Source organism: Carassius auratus, chromosome 7 (genome assembly GCF_003368295.1).
Source record: "Carassius auratus strain Wakin chromosome 7, ASM336829v1, whole genome shotgun sequence".
NCBI classification, from domain to species: Eukaryota; Metazoa; Chordata; class Actinopteri; order Cypriniformes; family Cyprinidae; genus Carassius; species Carassius auratus.
The window spans coordinates 20,144,464-20,168,888 of NC_039249.1; the positions used below are offsets into that span (position 1 = coordinate 20,144,464).

The window sequence follows — 24,425 nt, forward strand, 5'->3', positions numbered from 1 at the left end:
TGCCCCTGGTATGGCCAAAGCATTTCTTTACCCTCGAGCGGGTTATATTCCTAAAGTTCCCTCTGTCACACCACAACCTGTCGTACTGCAGGCCTTCTGTCCTCCTCCCTTTCGGGAGCCAGACCAGGTGAAGCTAAATTGTATGTGTCCAGTGCGAGCACTGGACGCATACGTCCACAGAGCTGCCCTGTGGAGAAAATCCGACCAATTGCTTGTATGCTACGGTCCTACTAACAGGGGTTCTCCTGCCTCTAAGCAGACCCTTAGCCGTTGGATAGTCGAGGCTATCAACGAGTCATATGAGTCCTCTGGTCTTCCCCTTCCTTTGGGAGCCAAGGCTCACTCTACGCGGAGTATGGCTGCCTCTAAGGCCTTCCTGGCAGGTGTGTCCCTCTTGGACATCTGCAACGCTGCGGGGTGGTCCACGCCCTCTACATTTGCCAGATTTTACAATCTCGATATGCGAGCCGCTCCTGGCTCTTCTGTCCTCTCGTCCTAAGCTGTGCTCTACGGATACACACTAGGCAGGGGTTTGGTAGTCTGGCAGCGTTGGCACATCGTTCCCCAAATGCGATCGACGCAGCTCGAGTTCCCGAAGAGGAACGTCCCTAGGTTACGTATGTAACCCTAGTTCCTCGAGGGAACGAGACGCTGCGTCGCCGAGCCATACTCCCGGCACCCCTGCCTGCGCTTGCTTCCCTACTCGAAGCTGAAGCCAGCTGCGTGGCACGTGCCTTTATAGCTTCCTGGTCGCTACGTCACCCCGTCCGTGACGTCACGCTCTTCCATTGAACTGATTGCACACGATATTCAGAGTTGTTCTTGCCAAAGGCGTTCCCCCAAATGCGATCGACGCAGCGTCTCGTTCCCTCGAGGAACTAGGGTTACATACGTAACCTAGGGACGTTTCCTTGGAAATAAGCTTCAATATTAATGTGTTTATTCACAAGTTGTGTTTTATGGAGTCCTGCACATGACACGTGGAAAAAAAATAAGTAATAGACAGTTTGGCTATTTGTGTCTGCAACATATTAATTTGTGGTCATGTTCATTTATTTGTGTTGTTGAAATTATATTAATAGGTTTTATTACCATTATGGGCAGGGGATAAAATAATAATGCTAGGAAGGCGTTTAATGTTCTGTTATGTTGGAATTTAAAAAGATCCTTTACAGTGAAGTTGTGAGATTTACTATAGGGAGAATAATTGACCTTGTAGGCTAATCAGTTGCTCCATTTATTTATTGACATTTAACTATAAGTTTATGATTTGTATCTCTTTCTTTTGAAATGTATTATTTACTCTCCCAGTAGGCTACTATTTGTCTGTCGTGGGTGCAGTGTTATCTCTCTTTCTCTCTCTGTATAATGGCACAGCATCATCTGCCCTCATTTCTTTATTCAGAAAGCCTGAAGTGCCAGGAGACTCAGCCATGAGGTGGCGAGGATACAGATACATCAGTTGTTTACTCTGATTTTTTTTTTTTTACAGTCATTGTAGTGAAAGTGCCGTGATCAAGTAAGAAATCGTTTTGGATTCGGAGTAAAGCGGCGTTCGCGCATCTCTGTCAGGTGATTTGATGTAGCCTAGTCTGTGATCGGTGGCACATCCGTGCATATACAACACGACCGCGCGAGATATTTAGACATGTCGAGGAGCTGAATTTGCAGGATTGTGGTTAAACGTAACTGAGCAGGTTAGAAGAGGAAAATTAATCTGCAGCTCTGAGTCCATATGGGCTTTTTAGAGCTATCCTAGAAACACCGACGTTCAGTTGCATGGGGCTATTTTCTCCTCTGCGAGCGGGTAAGTAGGTTACTTCACCTGTTCCTTACCTTAAAGTCATACAGTCTCCACACAATGTTCTCGTTTTACCTTGTTTCACGGGTTCTGGTCTGTTAACGCTAAAATATTTTGTCAGGTAACTAAAACTTGCTAAATGTGGGAACACTTACTGTTTCGTCAATATATTCAAAGACTGAATCAAACTGACTACGTTAGGAGACACAAAACAAAGCATTTAACAAATGCATGTTTTAAGTTATGTGTTTAGTAAATCTTCGTCTTTTGTTTTTCACGTACAATGCACAAACGGATTTTAATAGCTTTATAACTTGTTTGTCATATAAAAATCAAATCAGATAGGCCTAATAGATCTTCTAAATTAAAAGTTCAAATTATTTTGTGTAGTGCTTTTGTGCATCTGTCTGTCTGAGTTGTGAATTTTCATAACTTAATAATGTAATAGGAACATAAAGGTCACTGTGTCCCACTCATAGTTTGTTGAATTATTAGTTAGACTGTAGCTTGTTGCTGTAGTCTCCGTTGATTTTGAATGATTGCACCTGCACACCTGAGACCCCATGAGATGTAACACTGTCAGCATCAACCTTGCAAGCAAGGATGTAGAATTTAAAATAAAACAATACTTTATAATAATATAAATCTATTTTACCCTTGTTTTCTCTCTTTTTTCAATTGTAGTTCTACTCCTGCACTGTCATCTTGTTTTCACTACTTCAGATATAATCAAGAGTGGCAAGAATTACACCAAGACATGTGAGTACTTTTTATTTGAGTGTCTTATGCATATTTTCACAAATGTACTTGTGAGTCCTGAATAATTAGGCAGTTTCTTTAGGTCTTCTGGAGATAACTGCACTTTATGCCATTCAATTATTAGATGCTGTTCCATTTTAATCTGCATGTTGTGTTTATGAAAATGCTAGTTAATGTTTGAATTAGTCAGAACAAGAAAACAAGAATAAGTTAAAATTCCATTTTCATAATACAGGTGTTTTTCCGTTTTTTTTTTTTTTTTTCAAATATATATGGTCAAACGCAAAAAGTAAATAAATCGCCAGTAGCCTGGCTAATGGGTCCTGGTAAGTTATGCTACATTACTTAAATAAATAACCCCGTGTATTAACTTTGAAGTCATCAAGTTGTAGATGGTACAGATGCTGTTCTTTGCACTTGTTAAATAACCCTTTTCGTAATCAAGCAGATCAATCAAACCCTTCACAAGTTAACTCAATTTAGACTTTCTTATCTAAGTTAACTGGATTTACAGAAGATATAAAAACAAGAATTGTAATCTTTTAAATAAGAAATTATGCATTTGTCTTGTAGTCAGAGTAATGTTCCCTTCGTATGCTATCGAAAACTTCCTATTCCCCCCTTTTGTGATTACGAGATAATAAATAATAAAATGTAGCATCCCATTGGTTCACAATCATATAGATACATGCTTATTTTACTGTTTATTAAACATACAATATGCTTCAAATGATTGTTCATATATAGCCTATAAACACTACTGTACTTTAGCGACAAGACAAAGTGATGTAATTGTTGTGTGAAAAAAAAAATAAAAATAAAGAATAGCATTTGCAGCAGCAGTGGTCGTCCTGCCACCATGTTTAACGTTTATGGCCCGCTCAACTCGGAAACTCTGGAATCTAAAGAGATCTCAAGAGTTTCCCAGTAGTAAATACGACTTGAGAGGCACTTTAGTACACAAGCTGAAGTGTCAAAGATGGTTAATTAGTCTACAATTTTGGACGAATGTCCTCAAAACTGACTTGATATGTTTTGGCCTGGAATGATGAACTTGCTATAAATAACATGAAGAGTCTGCGGTCATATGATTGAAATAAGGTGGCTAGTCACTGGGTGAGATGTATCCACAGGGCTTTTAAACATCTGTGTGGCTGTCGCTTTTTTTACTCACTCTTTCTCTCCTTTGATCTCGCTCTCATTCCTGCAGATGAGAACATCATCCTTCTTTGCAAAAAGGAGAAGGTCAGAATTGGAACCTGCTTGGTGGACCGTTTAAGATGTTACTATAGGAAAGACTGTGGCAGGGAGTACATGTTGATGAAACTGATTTGTTCAGGTAAGCCAAATGTCCCATTTTCAGTATTCTGTAAATGTACACTGTTTTCAGAGAGCGGAGATGAATGTCATCCTTTACTGTCTCTTCCAGTCCGTGAATTGTATGTCATCCATTGCTGGTGCGTTACAAGCACATCATGGAGTTATAGAGCACAATTTTTACACAGTTTTATAGAACAGAGGTTTCACACACTTGTAATGTTGATAGCAGTTTTATCCTGAGGAATAAACAAACAAACCAAACTGTAGCCAGCTAGTTGGGGGTCGAGACGGAAACCATGGCAACGCGGCTCCAAGTTGTGATTCAACTGGGCTATCTTGACACGGAGTTGATTAAGCAGTGTTGTTTTAAAGGGAGCCCTTTTTCTCCTCGCTTTGCCTGGCAGCCTAAATGAGCTCAGAGCTCACAGCACAACAAACTATAAAGCATGTAAACTACCACTCAGGGAGTGCCAGAAATGTCATCTAAGAATGAGAATTTAAACGTTTTCATACTTACATCTGACTGAGATACATCTCCTCGCCAAATTACATAAAGGCAGGTTATCAGCCATCGGGGACAGTTCTCTACCCTACCCTGTGCAAACAGATCCTATAAGAAATTAGTTTTGCTGATCCATTCAGTATGAGTAAAATGGCATCTGAATGCTAATATGTGCCCAGGGGACTGCAGTTACTTCTTTTCCTTGCAAATTTTTAATCAGAATCTCACCTTTTGTTATTGCTGTAATTATTATACAAGACCAGTACTGTGAAACCTGAGGCAGTGCTTGTGATTATGTTACTGTTCTTTCACTGACGTATAATCTTGTTGGCTAAGAGGCCACCGTCCTCTTTTAAACACCTTTGTAAGACAGGCAGACCCCTCAGCCATTAGCACAATTAGGGGCTGACCTTTGACTAAACTGTTTACAGACAGAGGAAATTGTGTCCACTTAAACTTATGATGTCACAAGACGTGGCAAAATAACATGGCGACTGCATTGTGTTTAACCTCACAGAATTAAACAATCTTAAATAAACCTATAAATACAAACCTATTGTAAATTGAGAATTTGAGATGTTGTTAATCAATCGTATATGCTGTAAATTTCACATTATTCAATATTTCTTTAAATAACCTTGTTTAAAAGCTGGATTTTATATATATATACACTTAATGAAAATGGTCTTTCTTTGCAAATTGTTGCATCCTGTTTGTTGTTGCATTGTGTTTGTTTGGAAATATGCCCAAAATAAGTAGGGAATTGTGTTCTGTGAAAAAACGTGTATGGCAGTGGATAAGACTATATCGAACTATAAGAAATTTATATTTTAATGTATGAATGCATGTATTCATTAAACTGCATGAATTCATTAACATGAATATTTTTCATCATTAGTATTGTCAGACTCTTGATGGTTTTCATGATAGTGTGTGGTACCTGAAGAGAACTTGTTGTACATTACAGTTAGATCACTTAAAATATTGAAATGTACTGTATGTATGTGCCCTGCTGCATTCCCCAGATATTTAAATCTGATGTACAATGCAGAAGTCTGCTGGTAGCAGGACTCTGTGTCCTTAAAAATGCATTCCCATAAAGTAGGACTTTCTAGTCACTCCCCTCAATTCACTCTGATACATGATACATTGCTCATCTATCCAACACTTTAAATGTCACGGTAGCCCTGTGGTCCCTGCAGCCAGCTTTATCCCTGGCTCCCAGCCCATACAGCGGAAGAAAATAACAAGAAATAAATACTGATAAAAGGCCACATCGTTTTGGCTGTCAAGGACCAAAGGACAAAGAAGCACTTTAAAAGATCATAAAAGTAGCCCATGCGGCTTGTGCAGTATATTCCAGTTCTTCAGTCAAAGTCAAACAAAAGATATGTATGAAGAACTGACTTTATGCAGGGTGTTATTCACTGAAAAGCCTCATCATCAAATCGTATCGGACCACTTTTATGAGATTTTTTTTATAGTGCTTTTTTCCTTCTTGTAGCATGAATACCTCAGTTCTCATTCACCTACACTATCGTTTAAAAGTTTGGCGTTCTTAAGATTTGTTCATGTTTTTGAAAGAAGTCTTGGATGCTCACCAAGACTTCATTTATTTTATCAAAGATAAAGTATAACAGTAATATTTTAATGTAGTATTACAATTTCAAATAAAAATAATATCTATTTTAATATATTTAAAAAATATGATTCATTCCTTGGATAGCTGAATTTTCAACATCATTACTCCAGTCTTCAGTGCAACATGATCCTTCAGATTTGGTGTTCAAAAAATGTTTATTATTAGCATCAATGTTATTGCTATCAAAAGTGGAAGTGACATGACATTCAGCCAAGTATGGTGACCCATACTCAGAATTCGTGCTCTGCATTTAACCCATCCGAAATGCACACACACAGAGCAGTGAACACACACACACATACACACACACTGAACACACACCCGGAGCAGTGGGCAGACATTTATGCCGCGGATGCCCTGGGGAGCAGTTGGGGGTTCGGTGCCTTGCTCAAGGGCATCTCAGTCATGGTACTGCCAGCCCGAGACTCGAACCCACAACCCTAGGGTTAGGAGTCAAACATATAATGCAAGTTGAAGGGAATCACGGTTAACAAAACAAACAAAAAAATACACAAACAAAACCAAATTAAACCCTGTGGCTCTTGACGATACATCAATAAATTAAACCATATTCATAGAGTTTTTTACCTCTGAAGCACTGCAGTGCTTGAACTCTGAACTGTATGAGCGCCTCCTCAAAACACAGCCTGTGTGTGAGGCATGTTCTTCTTCTTGCTTTACAGAGGATCACCAAATGGACCATTGACACTCCTAACTGAGATTGTAGATATAGTGTCAATAGTCCATTTGAGAGATAGGTGGTGGTAATGCACTTATTAGTCTGTGATCCGCTGTAAAGGAAGAAGAAGACTCCTCACCTGCACATAAATACTGTTCAGTTTCTTGCACAGACTGATCGTTTTGTGTCTTTACACATCAATGTGTTGTCACGAGCCGCAGGGTCGCATGTATGTTTTTTGTTGTTGTTTTATTGTATGTTTTTGCCATAATTCCCATTCACTTACATTATATGACTAACAGACTGCAACGGTTTGTTTTAAAAATCTCTGTTTGTGTTCTACTGAAGAAACAAAGTCACCTACATCTTGGATGCCCTGGGGGTAAGCAGATAAACATCAAATCTTCATTTTTGGGTGAACTATCGTTTGAACACATAATCACAGCTGATTTTGTGCTTCTCGGTCAGAAAGCATTCCAGTTCCATATTTTCTGTTTAAGGTATATTACCTGGTTAATTTTTCATATTACTTTGACCAATTAATGTGTTAGTATTGATCAGCAGGTTGCCTGCTGCGCTGCCATTTCCTCTCTTCCTGATGTGACCTTCAGTCAGGCACTGTCTCAGCTGGTTAGATCTTTGTGTTGCAGCCAGGTTGGTGACGCTGGCTCTAGCCCACTGGGGATGCCCCTGCTGTGAGTGTGGAATAGCACACCCATCATACCTCTCCCTGCATCATTGGCACAGACAACATCCACCATTATTTCTACTACAGCCCACTCATAAACACTCGCCCTCCTACAGTCATCTCCGAGGGAGGCTAAAAAGAAGACAAGGAAAAAGCAAGATTCAAAGTGGGAGAAAATGTTGCCTTGCTTTTGTTGCATCAGTCTCTGGATTCACGCATGGTTGCTTCTAATCCAGTCATATATCGTATGCTGGCTAAATGTTCCTTCTTCAAACTTGCTGTCCTCTGGTATTGACTTTCATGGCTACTTTCAAGTTCATGCAAATCCCAGATGTAGAAATGCTTTGTTTTGTTTGTTTCGAGTGCATTAGCATTTTAATTCCAGAGCGAGAGCTAAGGCCTCTCCTGCTGCTGCTCACATAAATGCTTCAAATTAGATGAGCAACGGGCGGCTCTGAGTTTTGGGTTATCAGAATGAGCTTTATTAAAGCCCTCCCTGAGGAAGAGTACCCACGCTGACATACATCCTTGCTTTTGCACAGCTGTCAATGGCAGTGGTCCACATTAAAACAGTATTAGTCCATCACAGCTCTCTCCTCCTCTACTGACATTGATGTGCAATCAAAGTTAAATCACTTGTGATCCATAGGAGCATTTTACTGTATATTTTCTTAGCACAAGCTATGAATTCTGTTCCTATTAAAAATATCATCTTGCTCTTTCTGAAATATTATCTTTTGTCTGTGGCGACTGTTGTCTGTTTATTCCTACAAAATTGTGAATATTAGATAAATATCACTTTGCATGGAAAATGAGGCTGGCACTATTCTAAATACTCAAGTGGTCTGCTCATATTTTAGGGCACATCAATTTTATCAAACAATATCCTCCAGCTCCAGCCACCAGGCAAAATCGAGCCATTTTCTGCATGAATTTTGAGAAATTGATGCAAGATTGCGTCCTTATGCGGGCATGACTAACAATTTCACTCTTCAAAAGAAGCAACCTTGCAAGAGCCCTGAATATTTATGCATATGAGCTTTATACCAGAGTGAGAGGAAAGAAGTGGGAGTTAGCATCATGGTAATTTTTATTTTACCAGTGTAACTGGATCCTTAGATTGTTATTGCTGAAAAATACTCTACTGCTTTGGCACTAATTCACTTATTATTTCATAAAGCAATTCAAGAAGCTGGCATAGATTGGCACCAAGTTTGCAAATGCACCAGTGTAAGAAATTTTGACCAATAATTATTTTCATGTTTATAATGTTTCCAAAAGTCTAGACTTTTACCAGATTAAAGATGAATAAATCATTTAAACATCATTAGATACAGTAGAAAATAAAATTATGTTAGCCCCATAAAAGACATAAAGACAAAAATATATGTATTGTGGCCATGAATTAATTAATTCCTTTGTTTTAGTCCATGAATTACGAGTTTGATCCCTTGTTTAGCAAATCATGGCCACTAAAATAAAATACGTAAAATAATAAAATTAAATAAATAATAAATAAAATAATAAATTATTACATACTTTAGTGGCCAATATTTACTAAATTGAGAGACAAAATGCTTAATTTGGGTTCATAATGAATGTATTTAGTCCCATATGTCACATGCTGGGCTCCGTATAAATATATGAAATAAAAAAGCCATTATATTATTGGGTTTTCAATATTGGATTAATCAGACCGAAAAAGATTATGTAAAAATAAAAATAATAAAAATCTCTGATATTGGTGGTCATGATATACTATGCATGCTTAAATTGTCAAATATAATTCGTTTATTGGACCGTACAAAAGGTGCAAAAATAAGATGCCCCATTTTTAGTTGTGCTCTTTGAGGAGCATCTCAGCAACAGCTGCAGTTCCAGCATCCAGCATTACTCAACAACAGCACAATGAATCCAGCCTGCAGCGCTTCCCATCTGTGCCTGGCAGTCCGTATTATTATCCTAAAGTGAGAATCTTTGCCTGTGTTTTTGAGGTGATCTCTATTCAGATTTGAAAAGGGAGATGGGTTGATTCTTTGATCTGATTGAGTGAGACATGCAGAAGTGGTTCATGGGTGCCACTTAAACTAGATTAAGCCACATGGCCAGTGCCTCATCCCATGGGCTCAACCTGCCAGCCATAACAGCTAGAGTGGAATCAAAGCTGCCAAATCCTGTGAAAATGGGTCCTGCTATTGCATTCCCTGACCCACTAAAACCCTCGAGGTCTAGATATTACGGATCTCCACTGTTAATCCCCCCCTTAGCTTCACTTGCTTGAGATATATGGTATCCAAAGCACCCAGGTTTTTCGCCACTGTGCCCTTTAATCTGGGTTAAATGACATGGCAGTGGCGTCTTTAAATGGTTGCCCTTCCATGACAGGAAACAATCTTAGAATTGAGAACCCAGGGAACCAGTATCATCTTTTTATCTTTTTTTTTTTCTTTTTTTTTTTTTTACTCAACCCCAGTGAGTCAATCTTCCCTATTTGAAATCCGAATTTTACATTTGAGTCGAGACGAGCTGGAATTTTAGGCTCTCTGGCAACTGAAACTTATTGGAGAAGCTTTTTGTTTTGTTTTGTTTTTTTTATTTAAAGTGCCATTTGGAACTCACAAAGGAAGGAGAATAACAATGAAACATTTGTTATACCTGTTATATTCCTGGAAATAAGGTAATCTTGTATATTAAAAAAAAAGACACAAAAAAAAAAAAACTTTGAAATCTTACAAAATATTGTAGTATTATTGTTTTATATTGTACCATCACTTGTGAAAGAATTGCATATTTTACCATTTAGTTTAGCATTCAGCCATGTATTTAATTCTAGTAAAAAAAACTATTTATAAATACTATATATTTAAAATACATTTATTTCAAATGAAGTAGTTCAAATCTACTAACATATTTACTTACACATTACTTGAAACTTACTGATGTAAAAAAAATATAATTTAACATTATTTGGAGTGCTGCTTGTGCACAATGCACATAATATTAAGCCAAACTTGTTTTAATCTCACTATTGATTAGGATTGTGTGATATTTGAATAATATTGGTCAGGGGCGATTCTAGGATTTTCATTTTAGGGGGGCTCAGTCCCCTATAAGGGTATGATTAAAACATATTATTTTACTATTAGCGTTATATACTACTAACCTTATTGCAATCCACTATTCCATTGTATTCCCTGTATTTCATAGATGGGAGTAGGAGTACTGACTGAGCCATATACAACACTGTAAAAAACAAACTGAAAAATTTAGATGTTACCAGTCACTAGAAGATTTTGAGTTGGGAATGTAGATTTTAATTATTATTTTTTTACAATGAAGACTTCCTGATTCATTATTAGGACATTCACATTTATCCTTTGACAATACCACTGCTTTTTATGAAATATACGTGGAAATTGGCAGACAATTAAAACAACATAAGGGTTCAATGATTGCAGTGAATCTTGGGAACACAGTGGTGTTGTGTGTGAGAAGCTGTCTACGTTCTATTCTCATTTGACTGTTGCTCATTTGCAGACCTACTCTAAAAAAAGTTGTATATCCATCTACAATGAAATATAAATTATTATTTTTTGCTTTTTAGCATTTATAATCAACATTACGGTTGGTTATACATCAAGTCATCCCCTGAAAATTTATTTAATTTCAAATAATTTAACTAACCAGCTAATATTCATTAAGTACATAGACAAAACATGTATTAATGTAATTGTATATTGGCAATATGCTTAATCTGTTCTGTATTTATTTCTGTTTATTAAAAATAACAACATGAATTATCAATTTGCCACTTCTATAAATCAACTACTTAAAAAAATCACAGATCCCTTTACTCTTAATATATATATATATATATATATATTAGGGGTGTAACAGTACGCAAACAACACGGTTCGGTACGTACCTGGGTTTTAAAGTCACGGTTCGGTTCATTTTCGGTACAGTAAGGGAATGAAATGCAAACATTAAACTGCAGGTTGTTCATTACTATAAACTTTTTTTTAACAATTTGTTTACACTTTAAAATTTTTTTTAATAAAATATATATATATATATAAAATGAAAAAAGAATAAGAAATAAAATATTGCTGCAAATTTCTCCACTAAATAAAATACTCTCAGTCTCAAACCAATATCACATAATAAAATAATGAAAAATATTAATAAATAACTATGATTACAGTGCAGCATTACCAATCCCAGCTTGTAGGCCTGCTCATATTTAAAAATATATATATAACTTTTCCAAAGTGTAAAGTTGCAGCATCAACAGTTTCAGTTTTTAGACCTGCTCAGATTTCGTTATAGTGTTGGCCCAATCGGAATTAAGAGCAAAGGTCTGTTTAAATGCTGACGGGAGCTTCGTTTGAATTACAATTGTTTCTTTCCTAGTTGTAGTGATGTTATACTGCCTTTTGAAAATCTTAGGCCGGTGACACACTGGCATATTGCACCTGTCAAACATAGTCTATTTTGCCGTCAATATTGTTGACGGTGTCCTTTATCAGTAGGCTTTATATTTATGCTCAACATGAAGTATAGATATTGTTGTCGTGAAGACAAGATCTTGGTCTGTCGGCGGCCTCCCTCTATGTCACCTACAGTAGCAGCAGCGCGCCGCGTCAGGCACGATATTCTGGTGTGTAAAGACACAGAAAACGCAAAGCAGTTGTCACGCAACTGACACGGAGCAGAAAAGCCATGCTCACGCCACGCAGCCAGTGTGTCACCGGCGGGATTTGCACTGTCAAAAAATGTACCTGTGTTCCATGCACAAAATATTGCATTTGTTCATTCGGTTCACACGTGCAACGTACCGAAAGCCCTGTACCGAAACGGTCTTGTACGAATACACGTACTGTTACACCCCTAATATATATATATATATATATATATATATATATATATATTAGGTGTGTAACGATACGCGTATTCATATTGAACCGTACGAGGCTTTCGGTTCGGTACGCGGTACGCATTATGTACCGAGCAGTTCGTTGAACTAATTAATTATATTTGAAAAAAAAAAAAAAGTGAAATATAATGATATGCATTCAACAAGGTAGCCCAATAACCCAAACGACGTAACAGGCAACGCTCCTGACACCCCAGAAGAAGAAAAAAACACCAACTTATATGTTTATGTTAGGCTACTCAGGCGCTCGCTCACTCAGTACGCGCTGAAGGCTCGTTGCAAAATAGCCAATGCGTTTAACAGACCAGAAATAGAAGATCCTCCAATAACCAACAGGTCTGGTGTTTGGGTGCACTTTGGATTCCCTGTAAGCTATAATGGTGATGGCAAGAGAGGTGGATAAAAAAACAACGGTCGCATATGCTACATGACAATAGGGTACACCAGCGGGAATACAAAAAAAAAAAAAAACACCAGCGGGAATACTTGAAACATGTCAACTCATTTACGCCGACATCACCTTAGTGTGTCAGTATCTGGGAAAAGACGAAAAAAAAAAAACCTGTTGGTTATTGGAGGATCTTCTATTTCTGGTCTGTTAAATTCATTAGACATTTTGCAACGAGCCTTCAGCGCGTGCTGATTGAGCGAGCGCCTTAGGGGCCGTTCACATATCGCGCCTAAAAACACGTGGAAAACGCTAGGAGTGTCTTTCTCCTCCTTTCCAAAGCGCTCGGGCAGAAGCGCCCCTGAGCCGTCTGCCTTTGCTAAGCAACAATGACGTGCTGCTTTCTCCATGATGACGCGGAAATTTCAGCAAAGGATAAATGGATTTGCAGCTCTAAAAATCGCTTGCAGTAGGCTAGCTATGCTACTAAATTTATTTCAAAATTGCAATCCATATACAACTATGATCAGCTGTTCCTTCATCTTGGCTGAGCTTTCAACGTTGTTACGGGAAAGGATGAAGCTGATTGGTTAGTTCTTGTCACATGACCCACGGTGCGCTTGCGACATCGTGAAAAGTTAAGATGTTTTTACATTTTGCTGTATCTAAAACGTACCGTACCGAACCGAACCGTGACATCAGTGTATCGTATCGAACCGAACCGTGAATTTTGTGAACCGTTACACCCCTAATATATATATATATATATATATATATATATATATATATATATATATATATATATATATATATATATATATATATATAAATATCATGATTCACTAATGATTTATTATTACTTAATACAAAATTATATTTAATAATACAAAAAAAATTACTCCACATGGTGTTTCTCACACACACACACACACAAACACACACACACACACTTTGTACTCTGTTGTTCGCTCTGCTCTGCGCCCCTGCAGATTGAAAACCGCGCTGAAACCTTGCAGACTCAGATCAGGGGAGGAGCTGAGATTTGACGCAACTTGCCGTCTGAAGGGGACTAATACAAATTAATTAATAAAATAATTTTTTAGGGGGACTGGGCAATAGTTTAGGGCTAAGCCCCCCTAAAATGGGCCTAGCGACGCCCTTGATATCGGTATTTAAATGCAAGATATTTAAAGTGTACCCGAAGTATACTTGGGATAATTCTACATTATCACAATCAAATATACTTATTTATTTGATTCTTTAGTTACTAAAGTTATATCTAAAGGTTGAAGTAGTGCTGGGGCGTGTTAGAACGAGCCGTTTTAGGAGGGCATGGCAGAGTCTTAACTTTGATAAAGAATATCTCTTTGGATTTTAGACTTTAGTCTTTGCAACTTTACAGATCTTCTTCATGCTCCAAGAGCTTGTAACACTCCAATGAGAAATAAAAAAATTCAATTCGCATCATATGACCCCTTTAAGTATACCAGTTTACTAAACTAAACGTGTATTTGTAGTATACTGTAGTATTTCAAATACATTTTAGTATATTGATTTTTCAATAGGACATATCACATACAGTGTAAATACTGCATACAGCAGAGTCTTATGGAAGTATGCTATTGTAAACATAGCAAAAACAATAGGCACCCTACGGTATAGTGCAGAACTATTCTTCATGTCTTCTGATATTTTGAGAGGTTGGGTTTTACAAACATTTCACAGATTCATTATAAGGTTCAGTAGCAGTAAACATGAAAGCAGATAGTTGCACTCTCACTGAAAGTCTTCTTGGATTAGACAGTCAAGCAGAATTTTGACAATGACTTGCTGTACTCTTTCGCTATTTACCAAATCCGTCTGACAGCTATCTTGACAGCGTAGCAGAGTGTAGCAACTGTCTTTGCCTCATACACACTGGCTATGCAAAATCCACTAAATTATGTTCATACAATAGCTGGAGAAAACTACAGCAATCTATTTTGGATAAAGTAATAATTTTCTCCTCTATCAAATTATTAATTTATTATATATATATTAGGGCCTGCATAGACTAGTCGAGTGATCGGCTACTTCAACCACTATTCGGCGCTGTCGGAAACAGTCGACTACTTGAGCATGCATTAACCATAATGCAGGCACAGAGATTGCAAGTACACTTGAATTTTAGGATTACAATATTTTGTGTAGCTGTTACTTTATATGACTTTATCTATGTTGCATGTGAAATTAAAATATGTAATGTAATAATTATCGGTGTGCCTGAAGCAGAATTCTTTATTTGGAATGGCAAGGATAATGTCTTCAAAAACTGACAAGGAATAATTCTGCCTGAATATTCGGCTAAAGCTATCACAGTCTAGTGTTTGTTAGATAACAGTTGAGGTGATCAGCGCAATATTATACACAGACCACTAAAGTCACGTAATAGGGTTGTGCCGATAGACGATAGTATCGTGTAACGACGATAGTCAGAGATATTGACATAAGCAGATTTCTCTGTCGATAATCAAGACGATATTAGGCTCATTTTCCTATAAATGTATTAGATTATAATAATAACTATTATTTTTATTAGGCTGCTTATTATAATTCAGCTATCAAACTGCCCAGCAATTTCACTTCAGCACCGCATTTCTCTCTCACACACACACACACACAGAGAGTGCAGGGGGATTAGAGCTTGTAGTCGCTGAAGTCGTCCGCTTTGACTCGGATAACTCTTTAAATACTTGAAATGAAAGGGATAGAAAACGAGGAGTTGGTGTCCCACACATTTAATGGCTGCTACACGGCAACGCGCTCTTCTCATACATGAGAGATTAACTCTTTCTTGGCTTACAAATAAAGTAGGGCTGAAACTATTCCTCGAGTAACTCGAGTTACTCGATTACAAAAAATGATCGAGGCAAATTCCTCTGCCTCGAAGCCTCTTTTAATTTATTTTAAATCTCACGTCAGGTACTTTCGCAAAGCTTGTGACACAGCGAGTTTACGTCACCCACAAAGCGGAAGGAGACACAAGCGCGGAGTCTGAAATCGCATAATGCAAGGAGTCAGCAGTGCAGTGTTTTGATTTGAGGGCGCGGACAAACGTAAAGAGAACGTCTTGTGTGTCCAACTGTCCATTGCAAGATAGAACTGGCATTCCACAACTAGGGCCCTATGATTACCGCGATGCAGAAAACGCGGAGGGAATCGCGGAATCCAGTCATAAAAACAGATTTTACAGTTTAACGCGGAATGGCACGGAATTTGCCAGATTTTGAACGAATTAATCAAAAATAGGTCATTGCACTTACATCAAATCACGATATGGACTAATATCTGTAAATATTAAGCTGGAACAGTCTATTTAAATATCAATCCTGCATGTTCTGCGTGTCTCTGTTAATGAATGGAGCAGAAGCGCGAGTTCCTTTATCACACACACTGAAACGCGCGTGCTGTCTCACTAAATAAGCCAACTGCTCTGACAGTTGATTTGAGTAAAACTAGCATCACATCACACACAGAACTGTAAATGTAAGTCAAGCCGTCAAAATAAAAGTCTGTTTTTTAAGGTTTAATCACACAACATTTCTTTCATGTTTTATTTTTAATAGTAAATCCCCTTTGTTTACCAAAAAGTTAAGTTTGCTTAATTTTTAATAATTAAAAGATAAATTAAATGAATGTTTTATGTGTTTAATGTTTAATGTGCATCTCAGAAAATGCTTTATTTTAAACCCCAACTGAATGGCACTTAAATGCACTTAATTCATCTGTCAACTTTATTGTCATTGTTCACAGTACAAGTACAGACAGAGAAACAATGGGTAATAATTAAATGTTTATTTTTGATGTATGCATTGCATTTTATGCATTTAAAATGAAAAAAAAAAAAAAATTCTAAAAAAGGAAACTTAGTTGTTCATTTTAAGAGACCCAGGAGTCTTATTTTCTATTGCATAATTAATATTGCACTTTAATTAAGCAAAAACACATTTTATCCGATTACTCGATTAATCGATGGAATTTTTGGTAGAATACTCGATTACTAAAATATTCGATAGCTACAGCCGGACGCGCGATATGACAGTTGCGCCCGGCAATATATGAACTAGCCATTTAAAATACAGTATTTTTATATTTAACATTAGTTTATCAGTATGTTTGAAAGTATATTTTTTTGATTACTGGTGATTCCATAGGCTCTCTCTCGTGCACCTGCTCAGTTTAAAACACCAAATAGTTATGATATGACAAGAACAAAGAGTATCTCTCTTGCTCCACCCACAATAATATTGTGTATAGTTGATCTCATGGGCTGACGATATGACGATCTGAAAAATGACCATATCGCCCAACACTATCACGTAATAAGTGTGTGAAGTAAATTAATGCAAGCTTTATGAATGAAAAGAGTGCAAATCAAACACAGCATTGCTGTTGCCTCTCTTTGCATCTCTCAGATATCAGAGCTTGGCTAGAGTAATATTATCTATAATAATACATCATGCATGTTCTATTATTATATATATTTAAAAAGCAATTATTTAAACCTCAGGCTACGATATGATACAAATGAATGGAAAAAGCAGCGCGCTCACCAATCATACAGCCGTGTTGCTCGTCTCAGTCTCTCAAAAACTAAATCAGTTATATTTTAATCAGTTATAATCAGCTCGGCTAATAATCAACTTAGATGCGGATTCATTTTCTATTTGGACTACATGTTTGCATCTTTATATTTTGCTGTTTTGCCTGGCACATGCACATTTGTTTAGTGAAGTTCACAAAAAAAGGGGGGGTGAAATGCAAATTTTCACTCAATCTCCTGTTAATCTTGAGTAGAACTGCATCCTTCATATCTCCAAAAAGTCTTTAGTTTTATTATATTTATAAGAGAAAGATAGTCTGTACTGTTTTTTTTTTAGAAAAAACACGAGCGGCTGTCGGCGTGACGTGTTGTAAGGGAAACAGGTCAATTTAGCTCAAAGGGAATCATTTAAGATTTTAAAGGGAATTTGAACAGAATCACTGTTTCACGGCTGTTCACGGAGACGCCCTGCGATTCAGTGAACTAGCCGTTTAACATCAAATCTGCGCTGGATACTAATATCCAAACTATAGTGAAACACTATCAATTAGCACAGTAACAAGATCGGCAGTTTAAGACATTAACTTGTAAGCACAAAACACAAGATACTTCTCTTTTCAATATGAATAAGGCTTTATTAGATAAATCTAAGACATATAAACTAATCTAACACATAAACGCACCCACACACACATCCACACAAGTTGCAGGAAGATCGAAAGTTAGGGAAAGATGAGTTTAAGAGAATGGAAATATGGAATCCCAAGTTAACAGCAATACGTTAAATTGCATAGACATGAACAACCATCAATCACGTAATTAGCGCTCGCATTGAGTTCCTCAATGGGGTTAAAATTATATTAGATACACCAGCACAACAAATATCTAGGAATACGTTGCCTTCGTTTGCTGTGAGAGGGACTCCCGTTGAAAGGGGTATCCCGGTGTCGCTGATTGGCTGGAAGTTCAGTTGGCTGAAGTGACATCTTGGGGAGCCCGTGCTTGGGCGTTGGCTGAAGCTGGAGAGTCGTGTGCGCTGGTCGAAGTTGAACGGGCATCCGAGGTCAGGCGTCGGAGACTCGACGTTATAAAACTTAACTCAGAACACGAAACTCTCAAACGGAAAAGAAAAGAAATAAAGTTTGACGAGACTAGGTTGTGTTCCTTCTCATTGTGGCATAGTAGTAGCAGGCAGGCACGCTGGAACCGCGCTCAAAGAACAAAGATGACTAACCGCATGGCTAGATGCTACAAGCTAAAGCTAGGTAGCAAAGCTACAAGCTAAAAGCTAAGAGCAGGCATGACTAATAGCATGACTGATAGCACGAGCAAGGCTGGAACTAAAAGCAGACATGGCTAATAGCAGCAGCTAGGGACTAAAAGCAGACTAAAAGCCCGCATGACTGATAGCACAAGCAATGCTAGACTAAAAGCAGACTAAAAGCAAGGCATGACTGATGTCCATGGTATTTAAATTTCCTTGTGGGCCACCCCTCAAATGTTGCATTGACCAATCAGATATGGCCCTGGGGTCTGGGGTATCATAAATCATTGTTTATCTTACCAAGCATGTGGTTCTTGCCTCACAGGGTCTAATTTTGGACATGATTCCTATAACATGATTATGATATATTTTACAAATAAATGATTGTCAGGACAATATCAAGCAAGAAAATTCGATTATGTCAATACTAGACATGACTATGTATCCTATAGTTATCAAAAGACATACACAATAAGTGATTATACATGATAGTCAAATGTGTGGGTTACACATAAATGAATATGGAGTTAAGCAATGGAATGATTCATTCATAAGTCTTTTTGAGTTCATTCTGGTCCATATATAATGTATAAAAAGCAGTTTCTTTGCCATTCTCTGGCAAAGGGACTTTTCTGTGAAGACAAAGGTTTAAAGCCCTTCCCCCTTAGGAATTTCAGTATGGTTCTGCTGGATGGGGGAGTCAATGGGACTTGTGCAGTACTCTCATGGGTTTCCATGTGATGTCCAGCGTTGCATTTCAATTATGAACAACAAATTTGACAATCTCTTCTTCGAATTGAAATTGTGAATAAATGCTCTAGTGGTGTTCATGTTGAAAGCTGTTGTGTGAACAAGTTGGTTGGTAATCTGCTTGGTTCTTGTGGCACTAGAACTGATTTATGACTTCCTGAGGAATTCAGCTCATGTTTCAATGCACACAGCTCTGATAGACTCTTTGATTTGTCTCTTCGACTCATTTCTGCTACAGTGTGGTCGGAGCTAAAGAATCACGTGGGCGAGTAGGCTTTTGCGTTGAGAGCATCTGGAAGCCTGTGACATTACCGTGAGGAAAAAACCATCATCCAATACAAACTATGGCTAACAGTCAGATTCAGCGTATATTTATGATCCAGAATCAGATCCAGAGGCTGAAATTGAACAAGAGCAGCAGCAGCAACGACTACAGTAGGACGTCTCTATGTAGTATGTATTGAAACTGTATATATATGCTTAGCGGTATTGGAAAATGACTAAGTTCCACTTTATGTCGTCTTTTTTTTTTTTTTCTTTAAAGGTGTACATGTGGGAAGTGCAGTTTAATGCCAACATCGCATGTTGTTTACTTGATGTGCTTACACGTCGATAACTAAGTTAACAACACAGAGATATTTGAAGCAGTTTTACTCACCGCCTGCGGTTCCAACACACGATCGTGACCCTTTTTCGTTGGGACTGCATTATCCTTAAGAAATAAACGATATGCAAATCCGGCTTCAAACTGGGCCTTGTTTGTAAAACAAGCATCTTCGAAATGCAGGGAACAAACACAAACACTTGCACAACTCCGTTGATGCTCTGTAAAAATAAACTCCATCCACTGGTCCCTTAATGCTGTTTTTTTTTTTTTTTTTTGGTAATCTGTGCAGAGTTGTCTTGCCCTGGCAACCACAAACAAACTTCTTTTGTGACATTTCAGTCTCTTGCTCTGATCAGTCAATGTCTCTGCTCTGCTATACGGGAGTGCGTGCTCTTCCGGCAGAAGTGCCTTAGGACCCATATAAGGAAATTCCGCTCCATCTAACGTCACACAGACCCATACTCGAAAAAAACTTTCTGAAACTTGTGACAAACCGGAAACCAAACGTACAACTTAATTTTTGAAACTTTGTCAATGTTTAGCATGGGAATCCAACTCTTTAACAGTGTAAAAAACTCAGTATGCATGAAATAGCATTTCACCCCCCCCTTTAAAGAGTTCTGCGTAATGAAAATGTGTGCATTGAATTGATTCAGTCGTGTTCAAATGATCACTAAACATTTGTCATGGCATCTCTCAGCTTATTTTTAGAAATTAATAATTATTTTAGTTTAACAGTGATAGCTATGAAAAAAAAATAGATGTACGACGTTCTATCCGAATGCAGATACAGATACAAATACTGGCTGTTGCATGAAAATTTTACATAATTATGAATTTTTTAATTATTATTTTTATTATTTACATATGTAATTAGGATATGAATTAATAAGCATTTATTTTTTTTCATTTACAGTAGCATGAACAACGAGTAGTCGAGTAACCCGAGTACTTTTTTAAATAAGAAATCGACTAGCAGAAATCAGTAGTCGTGTAACCCCTGATATATATATATATATATATATATATATATATATATATATATATATATATATATATATATATATATATATATGTTTCTTTTCATTTATTTTGAACAGACAGTAGTACAAGTTTTTCTTTTTAATTCCACCTAGATGTGAAAATATTAAATATTATTACATTATGTTAAATATGTATAATCTGCAGTAAATACAAGGACTAAATTCTTGAAATATATTTGATTTAGTTTAGAGATAAACAAGGGAAAAAACGAGCACAAAGCTCCATTTTGCAAACAGTTGAGTGCACAAGCCTTAAAAGGACACTCCTTTGTCAGTCTATATGAGAGATGCATTCAGAATCAGCACATCGTCACTGTCTAGGTGGGCTTTGTTTTCAAGTGCACAACTCATGGCATTTGCTTTTCTTCTGCTGGCAGTCGGTTATCAAACAGCTTTGCATAGCTGCGGGCACCCCCTTCTTGATTGGAGGTGAATCACCTGTATTCATTGTAAGGCCTTATGCACTGAACCGAACCGAGATGCCCGTACCGTGACTGTTCGGTACGAATATATGTATTGTTGCACCCCTTAGTGATGCGCGGATGAGCTAAAACGTCACCCGAATCCACAGCTTCAAATAAATTATCCCCCTGCCAACTGCCCGCACCTGAATTTTTATCTGATTTAGATAACCGCACGCGATCGTCACATTCAGGGTTGTACGGTCATGAAAAAAACTGGAAAAGTTATGGAATATGGAACGCCAAAACTGTTACCGGCCTTTTTTAAAATATCTTATTTTGTGTTTATGCAGAAGAAAGAAAGTCATACATGTTTGGAATGATCTGAGGGTAAATAAATGATGACATCATTTTTGTTTCGGTGTGAACTATCCCTTTAAGTTCCAGACTCAGAGCAGACTTTTATTTCAGCTCTCATCAGCATCAGATGAAAAATACTTGGGGAGTAGACAGTGTATAATACTGTAGCTATTCCCTATGATTTACCTCCTCAATGCACAGTTGAGCTTTGTTGTCCGGCTAAATAATGAGATTGTGATTTGTGAATATGGAGCGTCACAGGCAGAATTGTAATCTGTGTCTCCCCTACGGGCTTTATTAATAGGTGTGCCAGAATGAGAGAAGGCTTAAGCCTCTGTACGATTTGGTATGACCTAGATATTCTGAATTTCTCTGACCCACATCCAATTCACTACAGGCTCTACTGTGCACTGTACAGCAGGCTCTTTCTCTTCCATTATACCAGAAATTAATGGCTCTGAATCTCAAAAACTCACTGTGGCATGTTGCATTCTTTCTCCCCCTTTGGACTAGACATGCATACCAAAAGCAATGCTTTAGACTGGTCTTTGATAGTAAGGAGGAATTGCTTGGCATGATTTTGATGATATAATTGACAACATATTAAATATTAAACATGAGGATTGGTGTGATGACTAACATAATAGGTGCAATGACGCTTAACACAGAAAAAGGGTTATAGTTGGAATTGTGTTCATATTGTATTGCAAAACACTTTTGCTGCTATTTAGGTGGGATACTGGTAATGTTAGGCACAGGTTTAGTAGAAATTGGGTAGGTTTAAGGGTGGGTTAAGGGTTAAATGTGCAATAGGTGTTTGTCTTCAGAAACATTTTTTGTTAAGCTGTCTCTTCACATCCCGATAGCAATCATTAAGTTAAGTGGTCAAAATGCATTTATATGTATTTTTTAGGGTTGTAATGGTTCCCTAAATTCATGGTTTGGTTCCATACAACATTGGTGTCACTGTTCGGTATGTTTTCTATATGGGTGGTGGTGGAGGGGGCTTCTAATTGCTTAAGTCATAATGTAGGAAATATTTCTGTTTTAAACCATGAAGGTGAGCCAATGGATAACACATAAGCAACGTACAAACCTTTTGCAAGATTTATGCCAGTCAATTCACTATGCTGAAAGTAAAAGCCAAAACAGAATGACAGAGTAATGATGGAGCTTTTGTCATATGATGGAGCATATCCTCTCAGAGACGACGAGAGACAAATCTATATCAATATATGTTGATAATGGTACAGCCAAAAGCTAACTGTTTTCATTTGTTCCCTTAAAATTTCTCTTGTGGCCTGTACATAATGAAGAAAAACATTTGAAGAAACTTATTTAGTGTTAAATAGGTTGCTTTTGAAAATCGGTGCTTGAAATAGGCTAAAGCTTTTTATTTAATTTATATTTATTTATGACTGCAGTGTTACACTGACCAGTCGCAATCACAAGACTACTAAACAGCGCTGTGAGATCTAGTGATCACGCTCGACTTCTCTAGTACAAACAACACTGGCATGCGATTTAAACTAGTTTAAAGCCAAATAAATCAGAGCTGGATCATTCTCAGCAACTGATACTGAAACACCTGTGCAAGGATCCAGTTAGAAGGTTTTTCAATCTACAAATCTACAAAATTTATCATGGGTTTACTGTAGAAACATTGACACTAACCATGGTATTGTAGCAGAAAAGTAGAATTTTCATATTGAATTTTATATTAATAATTTACAAAATATATTAAAGGAGTAGTGGAATATAATCAGTATTTTTGTTATTAAGTCATGTCAGTTGTTTGTTGTGCATTTGTATTTATACTGAATGCCTTCAGGTTTACTGTTTTCATAGCAAATATTATAGAAACCATATAGTTGGCCTACTTTTTACCATGGTAGTGAGGTGGGGTACCTGTGGTTATCATGATCTACAAATGTATGAAACATAAGACTGTTATAATTTTGACAGATACTCACAGAAATAGGCACTGTTTTTGTTAAAGGGGTCATATGATGCAATTTCAAGTGTTCCTTTCTTTTTGAAGTGTTACAAGCTGATTGTGCATAGATAAGATCCATGAAGTTGCAAAGACTAAAGTCTCAAAACCAAAGAGATATTCTTTATCAAAGTTAAGACTCTGCCGCTCAAATGTGCATTTTTAAAACCTCTAATATTGTTAGTAAAACGGGAGTGCTCAGATTGTCATATATGTACGTAGTGGATAAAAAGGTTGGGAACCACTAGATTATGAATGCAAAACTCAGTTTGTTTACATAAATGCTCTAGCACTGCATTATATTTTGCCAATTATATTGTATATTATATATTGTATTATCAAATGTTTTCTGAATGCACTTTTTGGACTATGAATGTAAATAATAAAACAGTCTCTTCAATCCAATTCCACTTCCCTTTCTGTCAACATTTAACATTTTTCCCCTTAAATGTTAAAACTGTTTATGTGCTAGCTGTGCAGTTATAGTTGCCATGAGTATTAATTTTAACGCCACATTTTATACTGTATAAGTGAGTGATGAGAGGTGCTAACCCCGCTTCTAAGTTACAAGTGTGAAATGTACATTACCTAGATCCACCTGATCTGCTGTGGCATACCCAGGGTTAAAAGCAGGGTTTAGAATGACGATAACCCATAGTTATGGGAGTTTCACAGTGCAGTGTTAAAATTGTTATGTTACCTCATCTCTC

General features: G+C 37.3%; 1 protein-coding gene across 1 annotated transcript in view; it reads left to right on the plus strand.

The window, feature by feature from the left end:
* Positions 1-1,071: 1,071 nt before the first annotated feature.
* Positions 1,072-24,425, plus strand: part of LOC113106189 (protein BEAN1-like) — a 67,942-nt gene continuing 44,588 nt past the window's right edge. Inside the window, exons 1-3 of the mRNA XM_026267865.1 lie at positions 1,072-1,807; positions 2,486-2,560; positions 3,771-3,899. Of these exons, the coding sequence (XP_026123650.1) occupies positions 1,780-1,807; positions 2,486-2,560; positions 3,771-3,899 (232 nt within the window). The 5' untranslated portion in view covers positions 1,072-1,779. The remainder of the gene's footprint in view (positions 1,808-2,485; positions 2,561-3,770; positions 3,900-24,425) is intronic.